Source organism: Pseudophryne corroboree, chromosome 1 (assembly GCF_028390025.1).
Source record: "Pseudophryne corroboree isolate aPseCor3 chromosome 1, aPseCor3.hap2, whole genome shotgun sequence".
Lineage (NCBI taxonomy): Eukaryota > Metazoa > Chordata > Amphibia > Anura > Myobatrachidae > Pseudophryne > Pseudophryne corroboree.
In genome coordinates, this window is record NC_086444.1 from 779624344 (window position 1) to 779635661 (window position 11318).

At 43.9% G+C, this 11318-nt stretch overlaps 1 protein-coding gene across 1 annotated transcript in view; it reads left to right on the forward strand.

Moving 5' to 3' along the window:
- The window catches only part of LOC134910178 (alcohol dehydrogenase 1-like), a 243834-nt gene extending 232723 nt beyond the window's left edge, over positions 1-11111 (forward strand). The window contains exon 9 of the mRNA XM_063917912.1: positions 10346-11111. Within this exon, the coding sequence (XP_063773982.1) occupies positions 10346-10370 (25 nt within the window). The 3' untranslated portion in view covers positions 10371-11111. The remainder of the gene's footprint in view (positions 1-10345) is intronic.
- Positions 11112-11318: the final 207 nt, after the last annotated feature.

Consider the following 11318-nt stretch of genomic DNA (forward strand, 5'->3'; position numbering starts at 1 on the left):
TTGTTATTTTATTCAAGACCCTGGATGACGTTGGATAAGAAGAGGACAGATCTACACAGGATTGGTTGTAAGTATAATTTTTATTTGACAGGTACCCCGTGGATTCTACTTGACAAGGGGACCAAGGGGCTCCGTGGGACAATAAGTAAGTATGTGAGTGTATAAGTTTGCATGTATGTAAATGAAAGCTTTACTTTCACGGTGTGTGTGTTGTGTTTTTTGGGGGGTATTTTTTTTTGTAGTACTACAGGTACCAGCGGGCCCGTTATATCATTGCATGCTGGTACTTGTGGTTCTCCAAGTACCAGCTTGCATAAGAGGCTTGCTGGGACTTGTAGTTCTACCACAAAAAAACAATATTCTTATTTTTACTCAAAGGCTATCAGCCTCCCATCCACTGCCCACGGATGTTGGGGGACACCCTCGGGCTTCACCCCTGGTCCTTGGGTGCCTGGAGGGGGGACCAATTGATTTAAGGGGTCCCCACTCCTCCAGGGAACCCCGGCCAGGAGTGAATAGTTGGGGGGGGTAATGCCACGGCCGCAGGGACCTATATAAAAGTGTCCCACGGCTGTGGAATTATCTCTCTGGCTAGTGGAGCCCAGTGCTGGATTAAAAAATACAGGAGACCCCTATATCTTTTGTCCCCCGCACTTTTTTAACCAGGACTGGACGCAGAGCCCGGTGCTGGTTGTATAAATATGGGGGGACCCTACGCATTTTTTCCCCCTGTATTTTTACAAGGGCCGGCTAAAAGAGCCCGAGGCTGGTTATGCTTAGGAGGGGGACACCACACAATTTTTTTTACATTTTTAAGCTAAACAGACCCTTTCCAACAGATAACCATGCACGTATCACACTGATCAGTGCATGACTATCCAAACACGCCAGGAAAAAGCAGGTCTATTTTTTTGCTGCTTTTATTTACGAGTCGTAAAAAAAAAAAAACTGCAAATGAACATTCAGGGACAAACACCAAAATACGAATGAATAGTAAATTCCCGTGTTGTATGAACAAACAGCCACGTTAGACCGATGGTCTATTCATTCGTATTTCTGCCCTCTGCCGTGAAAACCATTACGAATAGCCCCAACAGTGCTGAGATTTGTGCTTAGTAAATTCCCGTGTTGCCACTTAGAAAAAAAAAAAAACAAACTCGGACAAAATCGGGACTTTAGTAAATATTAGAGATGAGCGGGTTCGGTTTCTTTGAATCCGAACCCGCACGAACTTCACTTTTTTTTCCACGGGTCCGAGCGACTCGGATCTTCCCGCCTTGCTCGGTTAACCCGAGCGCGCCCGAACGTCATCATGACGCTGTCGGATTCTCGCGAGGCTCGGATTCTATCGCGAGACTCGGATTCTATATAAGGAGCCGCGCGTCGCCGCCATTTTCACTCGTGCATTGAGATTGATAGGGAGAGGACGTGTCTGGCGTCCTCTCCATTAGAATAGAGATAGATAGATTAGATAGAGAGAGATTGTGCAGAGTCGCAGACAGAGTTAGTTTACCACAGTCAGTGACCAGTGCAGTTGCTAGTTAACTTTTATTTAATATAATATATCCGTTCACTTCTCTCTGCTATATCCGTTCTCTGCCTGAAAAAAAAAACGATACACAGCACAGTCAGTCACACAGTGTGACTCAGTCTGTGTGCACTCAGCTCAGCCCAGTGTGCTGCACAGTCATCAATGTATAAATTAAAAGCTTATAATTAATTGTGGGGGAGACTGGGGAGCACTGCAGGTTGTTAGCAGGAGCCAGGAGTACAATTATATTAATTAACAGTGCACACTTTTGCTGCAGGAGTGGTGACCAGTGCCTGACCACCAGTATAGTATTGTTGTATACTACTAATATCTCTTTAAATATCAACCAGTCTATATTAGCAGCAGACACAGTACAGTGCGGTAGTTCACGGCTGTGGCTACCTCTGTGTCGGCACACGGCAGGCAGTCCGTCCGACCAGAATTGTATTATTTATTATTATATACCTACCACCTAACCGTGGTTTTTTTTTCATTCTTTATACCGTCATAGTGTCATCCTAATTGTTACGAGTATACTACTATCTCTTTATCAACCAGTGTACAGTGCGGTAGTTCACGGCTGTGGCTACCTCTGTGTCGGCACACGGCAGGCAGTCCGTCCGACCAGAATTGTATTATTTATTATTATATACCTACCACCTAACCGTGGTTTTTTTTTCATTCTTTATACCGTCATAGTGTCATCCTAATTGTTACGAGTATACTACTATCTCTTTATCAACCAGTGTACAGTGCGGTAGTTCACGGCTGTGGCTACCTCTGTGTCGGCACACGGCAGGCAGTCCGTCCGACCAGAATTGTATTATTTATTATTATATACCTACCACCTAACCGTGGTTTTTTTTTCATTCTTTATACCGTCATAGTGTCATCCTAATTGTTACGAGTATACTACTATCTCTTTATCAACCAGTGTACAGTGCGGTAGTTCACGGCTGTGGCTACCTCTGTGTCGGCAGTCGGCAGGCAGTCCGTCCATCCATAATTGTATTATTATTATAATATATACCACCTAACCGTGGTTTTTTTTTCATTCTTTATACCGTCATAGTGTCATACTAGTTGTTACGAGTATACTACTATCTCTTTATCAACCAGTGTACAGTGCGGTAGTTCACGGCTGTGGCTACCTCTGTGTCGGCAGTCGGCAGGCAGTCCGTCCATCCATAATTGTATTATTATTATAATATATACCACCTAACTGTGGTTTTTTTTGCATTCTTTATACCGTCGTCATAGTGTCATACTAGTTGTTACGAGTATACTACTATCTCTTTATCAACCAGTGTACAGTGCGGTAGTTCACGGCTGTGGCTACCTCTGTGTCGGCAGTCGGCAGGCAGTCCGTCCATCCATAATTGTATTATTATTATAATATATACCACCTAACCGTGGTTTTTTTTTCATTCTTTATACCGTCGTCATAGTGTCATACTAGTTGTTACGAGTATACTACTATCTCTTTATCAACCAGTGTACAGTGCGGTAGTTCACGGCTGTGGCTACCTCTGTGTCGGCAGTCGGCAGGCAGTCCGTCCATCCATAATTGTATTATTATTATAATATATACCACCTAACCGTGGTTTTTTTTTCATTCTTTATACCGTCGTCATAGTGTCATACTAGTTGTTACGAGTATACTACTATCTCTTTATCAACCAGTGTACAGTGCGGTAGTTCACGGCTGTGGCTACCTCTGTGTCGGCAGTCGGCAGGCAGTCCGTCCATCCATAATTGTATTATTATTATAATATATACCACCTAACCGTGGTTTTTTTTTCATTCTTTATACCGTCGTCATAGTGTCATACTAGTTGTTACGAGTATACTACTATCTCTTTATCAACCAGTGTACAGTGCGGTAGTTCACGGCTGTGGCTACCTCTGTGTCGGCAGTCGGCAGGCAGTCCGTCCATCCATAATTGTATTATTATTATAATATATACCACCTAACCGTGGTTTTTTTTTCATTCTTTATACCGTCGTCATAGTGTCATACTAGTTGTTACGAGTATACTACTATCTCTTTATCAACCAGTGTACAGTGCGGTAGTTCACGGCTGTGGCTACCTCTGTGTCGGCAGTCGGCAGGCAGTCCGTCCATCCATAATTGTATTATTATTATAATATATACCACCTAACCGTGGTTTTTTTATACCACCTAACCGTGGCAGTCCGTCCATAATTGTATACTAGTATCCAATCCATCCATCTCCATTGTTTACCTGAGGTGCCTTTTAGTTCTGCCTATAAAATATGGAGAACAAAAAAGTTGAGGTTCCAAAATTAGGGAAAGATCAAGATCCACTTCCACCTCGTGCTGAAGCTGCTGCCACTAGTCATGGCCGAGACGATGAAATGCCAGCAACGTCGTCTGCCAAGGCCGATGCCCAATGTCATAGTACAGAGCATGTCAAATCCAAAACACCAAATATCAGAAAAAAAAGGACTCCAAAACCTAAAATAAAATTGTCGGAGGAGAAGCGTAAACTTGCCAATATGCCATTTACCACACGGAGTGGCAAGGAACGGCTGAGGCCCTGGCCTATGTTCATGGCTAGTGGTTCAGCTTCACATGAGGATGGAAGCACTCAGCCTCTCGCTAGAAAACTGAAAAGACTCAAGCTGGCAAAAGCACCGCAAAGAACTGTGCGTTCTTTGAAATCCCAAATCCACAAGGAGAGTCCAATTGTGTCGTTTGCGATGCCTGACCTTCCCAACACTGGACGTGAAGAGCATGCGCCTTCCACTATTTGCATGCCCCCTGCAAGTGCTGGAAGGAGCACCCGCAGTCCAGTTCCTGATAGTCAGATTGAAGATGTCAGTGTTGAAGTACACCAGGATGAGGAGGATATGGGTGTTGCTGGCGCTGGGGAGGAAATTGACCAGGAGGATTCTGATGGTGAGGTGGTTTGTTTAAGTCAGGCACCCGGGGAGACACCTGTTGTCCGTGGGAGGAATATGGCCGTTGACATGCCAGGTGAAAATACCAAAAAAATCAGCTCTTCGGTGTGGAGGTATTTCACCAGAAATGCGGACAACAGGTGTCAAGCCGTGTGTTCCCTTTGTCAAGCTGTAATAAGTAGGGGTAAGGACGTTAACCACCTCGGAACATCCTCCCTTATACGTCACCTGCAGCGCATTCATAATAAGTCAGTGACAAGTTCAAAAACTTTGGGTGACAGCGGAAGCAGTCCACTGACCAGTAAATCCCTTCCTCTTGTAACCAAGCTCACGCAAACCACCCCACCAACTCCCTCAGTGTCAATTTCCTCCTTCCCCAGGAATGCCAATAGTCCTGCAGGCCATGTCACTGGCAAGTCTGACGAGTCCTCTCCTGCCTGGGATTCCTCCGATGCATCCTTGCGTGTAACGCCTACTGCTGCTGGCGCTGCTGTTGTTGCCGCTGGGAGTCGATGGTCATCCGAGAGGGGAAGTCGTATGCCCACTTGTACTACTTCCAGTAAGCAATTGACTGTTCAACAGTCCTTTGCGAGGAAGATGAAATATCACAGCAGTCATCCTACTGCAAAGCGGATAACTGAGTCCTTGACAACTATGTTGGTGTTAGACGTGCGTCCGGTATCCGCCGTTAGTTCACAGGGAACTAGACAATTTATTGAGGCAGTGTGCCCCCGTTACCAAATACCATCTAGGTTCCACTTCTCTAGGCAGGCGATACCGAGAATGTACACGGACGTCAGAAAAAGACTCACCAGTCTCCTAAAAAATGCAGTTGTACCCAATGTCCACTTAACCACGGACATGTGGACAAGTGGAGCAGGGCAGGGTCAGGACTATATGACTGTGACAGCCCACTGGGTAGATGTATGGACTCCCGCCGCAAGAACAGCAGCGGCGGCACCAGTAGCAGCATCTCGCAAACGCCAACTCTTTCCTAGGCAGGCTACGCTTTGTATCACCGCTTTCCAGAATACGCACACAGCTGAAAACCTCTTACGGCAACTGAGGAAGATCATCGCGGAATGGCTTACCCCAATTGGACTCTCCTGTGGATTTGTGGCATCGGACAACGCCAGCAATATTGTGTGTGCATTAAATATGGGCAAATTCCAGCACGTCCCATGTTTTGCACATACCTTGAATTTGGTGGTGCAGAATTTTTTAAAAAACGACAGGGGCGTGCAAGAGATGCTGTCGGTGGCCAGAAAAATTGCGGGACACTTTCGGCGTACAGGCACCACGTACAGAAGACTGGAGCACCACCAAAAACTACTGAACCTGCCCTGCCATCATCTGAAGCAAGAAGTGGTAACGAGGTGGAATTCAACCCTCTATATGCTTCAGAGGTTGGAGGAGCAGCAAAAGGCCATTCAAGCCTATACAATTGAGCACGATATAGGAGATGGAATGCACCTGTCTCAAGTGCAGTGGAGAATGATTTCAACGTTGTGCAAGGTTCTGATGCCCTTTGAACTTGCCACACGTGAAGTCAGTTCAGACACTGCCAGCCTGAGTCAGGTCATTCCCCTCATCAGGCTTTTGCAGAAGAAGCTGGAGGCATTGAAGAAGGAGCTAACACGGAGCGATTCCGCTAGGCATGTGGGACTTGTGGATGCAGCCCTTAATTCGCTTAACAAGGATTCACGGGTGGTCAATCTGTTGAAATCAGAGCACTACATTTTGGCCACCGTGCTCGATCCTAGATTTAAAGCCTACCTTGGATCTCTCTTTCCGGCAGACACAGGTCTGCTGGGGTTGAAAGACCTGCTGGTGACAAAATTGTCAAGTCAAGCGGAACGCGACCTGTCAACATCTCCTCCTTCACATTCTCCCGCAACTGGGGGTGCGAGGAAAAGGCTCAGAATTCCGAGCCCACCCGCTGGCGGTGATGCAGGGCAGTCTGGAGCGACTGCTGATGCTGACATCTGGTCCGGACTGAAGGACCTGCCAACGATTACGGACATGTCGTCTACTGTCACTGCATATGATTCTCTCAACATTGATAGAATGGTGGAGGATTATATGAGTGACCGCATCCAAGTAGGCACGTCACACAGTCCGTACTTATACTGGCAGGAAAAAGAGGCAATTTGGAGGCCCTTGCACAAACTGGCTTTATTCTACCTAAGTTGCCCTCCCACAAGTGTGTACTCCGAAAGAGTGTTTAGTGCCGCCGCTCACCTTGTCAGCAATCGGCGTACGAGGTTACATCCAGAAAATGTGGAGAAGATGATGTTCATTAAAATGAATTATAATCAATTCCTCCGCGGAGACATTGACCAGCAGCAATTGCCTCCACAAAGTACACAGGGAGCTGAGATGGTGGATTCCAGTGGGGACGAATTGATAATCTGTGAGGAGGGGGATGTACACGGTGATATATCGGAGGGTGAAGATGAGGTGGACATCTTGCCTCTGTAGAGCCAGTTTGTGCAAGGAGAGATTAATTGCTTCTTTTTTGGGGGGGGTCCAAACCAACCCGTCATATCAGTCACAGTCGTGTGGCAGACCCTGTCACTGAAATGATGGGTTGGTTAAAGTGTGCATGTCCTGTTTTGTTTATACAACATAAGGGTGGGTGGGAGGGCCCAAGGATAATTCCATCTTGCACCTCTTTTTTCTTTTCTTTTTCTTTGCATCATGTGCTGATTGGGGAGGGTTTTTTGGAAGGGACATCCTGCGTGACACTGCAGTGCCACTCCTAGATGGGCCCGGTGTTTGTGTCGGCCACTAGGGTCGCTAATCTTACTCACACAGCTACCTCATTGCGCCTCTTTTTTTCTTTGCGTCATGTGCTGTTTGGGGAGGGTTTTTTGGAAGGGACATCCTGCGTGACACTGCAGTGCCACTCCTAGATGGGCCCGGTGTTTGTGTCGGCCACTAGGGTCGCTAATCTTACTCACACAGTCAGCTACCTCATTGCGCCTCTTTTTTTCTTTGCGTCATGTGCTGTTTGGGGAGGGTTTTTTGGAAGGGCCATCCTGCGTGACACTGCAGTGCCACTCCTAGATGGGCCCGGTGTTTGTGTCGGCCACTAGGGTCGCTAATCTTACTCACACAGCTACCTCATTGCGCCTCTTTTTTTCTTTGCGTCATGTGCTGTTTGGGGAGGGTTTTTTGGAAGGGACATCCTGCGTGACACTGCAGTGCCACTCCTAGATGGGCCCGGTGTTTGTGTCGGCCACTAGGGTCGCTTATCTTACTCACACAGCGACCTCGGTGCAAATTTTAGGACTAAAAATAATATTGTGAGGTGTGAGGTATTCAGAATAGACTGAAAATGAGTGTAAATTATGGTTTTTGAGGTTAATAATACTTTGGGATCAAAATGACCCCCAAATTCTATGATTTAAGCTGTTTTTTAGTGTTTTTGGAAAAAAACACCCGAATCCAAAACACACCCGAATCCGACAAAAATAATTCGGTGAGGTTTTGCCAAAACGCGTTCGAACCCAAAACACGGCCGAGGAACCGAACCCAAAACCAAAACACAAAACCCGAAAAATTTCAGGCGCTCATCTCTAGTAAATATACCCCAAGGTGTTTAAACATGTTGGTTAAGCACTCTTTTTGCACTTATCATTCTGCACTTTGCACATAATCCTGTGAGTATTGGGCCTAATTCTGAGTTGATCGCAGCAGCAAATTTGTTAACAGTTGGGCAAAACCATGTGCACTGCAGGAGGGGCAGATATAACATGTGCAGAGAGAGTTAGATTTGGGTGGGGTATATTCAAACTGAAATCTAAATTGCAGTGTAAAAATAAAGCAGCCAGTATTTACTCTGCACAGAAACAAAATAACCCACCCAAATCTAACTCTCTCTGCAAATGTTATATCTGCCCCCCCCCTGCAGTGCACATGGTTTTGCCCAATTGCTAACAAACTTGCTGCTGCGATCAACTCAGAATGACCCCCATTGTTTTACAGCTGCTGCTGGATCTGGGAACTCTTAACCTATAACTGAAAATACTTTCATATGAAGAGACTCTTTTAAGAAGTTAATAGCTAACAATGCATTCTTTAATTAACGTAGTAATCCACTGCTGCTTAGCCAAGCTGTTTGTTATTCTGAACCAGAAATGACTCATTGGAAAAAAATCTAGTTTAAACAGGATCCCAAAACCTTGAATGACTTCTAAACTCTCCATCATACAGCACAAGGATGAAAACATATGCGGAATGTGGCATAGGGAGTTGTAGTTAAGATACTGGATCAGAGCAGTTCTTGTTTCCTGAAAATAACAAGATAGAACAGTGTCTCCTAGTGGTTCTGTTTCACGAACCCAAAACCTTGATATGTTTGTTTACGAAGTAGAGGTTCTGGGACAAATGCTTCTATGAGCTCCTCTCTGTTACATAATATACATGTTGGTGTACAATATTACCATTGGAATACTGCATTACATTAGCTATATGCCTGAAAAAAACATAGTTAATATGTGAAATGTTCCAGACCAGTGACACAATGCAACTGAGGCCAGGGCTTCATGGATATCACATTTAGCTAGTTTGATAATTATAGTTATATATAAAAAGCAAAGAGAGGTATTCATTATACACTGACAATAACAGGATTTTTGCATTTTTATTTTTTTCTGTACACCACATATCTGTAAACATTTAAAGGTCAATTGTAAGATAGAGCTTAGGACTCCAAAAGTTGAATGCTCAAAGTTTCTATACTTACAGCCTCCAGAGATGTGGATCCAGCCCTATAGGGATTTTTATCCCATTTATTTCATTCATCACTATATACTGTAGCACAAGAGACCCAGAACTTTCTGATAAAAGAAGAGATCAAGGGGGTCATTCCGAGTTGATCGTTAGCTGCTTTCGGTCGCTTGGTAGCGATCAGGCAAAAAATCAGCACTTCTGCACATGCGTATGCGGCGCAATGCACACGCGCGAAGTACTTCTACAATGGCCGATGCCGTTTCACACAGGGTCTAGCGAAGCTTTTCTGTCGCACTGCTGATCGCAGAGTGATTGACATGAAGTGGGCGTTTCTGGGTGTCAACTGACCATTTTCAGGGAGTGGTCAAAAAACGCAGGCGTGCCAGGAAAAACGCAGGCGTGGCTCGCCGAACGCAGTGCATGTTCGTGACGTCAAAACAGGAACTGAATAGTCTGAAATGATCGCAAGCGCTGAGTAGGTCTGAAGCTACTCTGAAACTGCACAAAATTATTTTGTAGCCGCTCTGCGATCCTTTCATTCGCACTTCTGCTAAGCTAACATACACTCCATACACTCCATACATGGCTGCTAAAAACTGCTAGCGAGCGAACAACTCGGAATGACCACATAAGTCACATATGTAGCAGCATGCCTCATGCTATTTTCATTCAATTATACAGTATATGGGTCTACTATTTGTCTGTGATATCCATTTTTCTTCTCTTGTATTTGTTGAATAGGGTTATCAAAGCTAAGATTGATTTCTCATTCGGGTTTCCACAGAAAAGTCAATGATTTTTCTTGTGATCTCTCAGTTTTCATATAATATCACTTCCTCATACTAATGGGGAATGTGATCTGCTGACTATTTATCAAGCTTCTCAGTATGTATGTCCCATATTTCACCCATCATTGCACCTCCTATCCTTTGGACTCCTTGTTGGAAACAGGGGACTGCATCCTTTCAACCTAGATAGTAGATACCTCCATAAAAGCACTTTTGTTGCCAGCAATTATTTCTGTATAATGTAAAATGCAGCTACAGTGATTACAAAGAGCTGAAATAACAACAACCCTTATTCTACCATGTTCTCCAGTTTTTGTGTGTGAATGGCTGCAAACTTATATTTGTTTTGTGTTCTTGTTTACAGCATACGCACGGTGCTGCAATTCTAACAGCCTCCTGTTGTTGATTATTCTGAGCCTGAAATGAAGAAAGAATTGGACGCTTTTGAACATTTATTCATTGTTCTTGCTCAATTTTTTTTTTAAAAGATATTAAAAGCCGTGTGTGTTAACTGAATTTTGATAGTAAGATGTGAATTGCAGTGTTTTGGACACAAGCACTACAATTTCAGTTTAACATTTACAGTCTTTAACAAAGATATATTACATTTAAGTGTTTAATTTGTGTTCTTAAAGCCTATCAGAAGTGCCATGATGCTGACAGTCCACTTAATGTAAACAAATGTACGCTTTCTGGCAAGTATCTGCTTCACTACGCTTTGCATCATAGAAATGTTTCCCGCAGCAATCGTTCACTACAATGCTTGTTACAGTATAATGAAGTTCTATAGGAGCACTCATTAAATTCATAGAATATAATACTGCAGGAAGAGTACAGTATGCTAAGCTCTGTAGACAGGACACAGAACATGGCTTTATCTACAATATTTGCCTGGTATTGTTTTCCAATGCCCATGGATAAAAGCTTTCAAATGTGTATACATTTATACCGACTTTTATCATTTTCAGCATGAAAATAAATTGTTGGAAACTTCCTAGGTGCCACCAGATAAGAGCTATCATGATCCTGTAACTAATGTCCTTCATTATTAGATTCAGCATCAGAAAATGACTCTCTTGCAGATTAACATATTTTTCAGTATTGGAAGAAATTTCAATGATCTGACGTTGGCTTAAACTCAGCTTTATGTGTTTACTGTTCATAGCTATTAATAATCTGGTACAAAATTCTTTAAACTGGTTTTGTGATAAATGTAAAATGATCTATATAGTGTATTGTAACTACAACTACAGTATACTATTTTATATTTGCTGCATTCTAACTATGTAATAACAACAATGGGATTCCACTATCATACATTTAGTTTATGTAGGTGC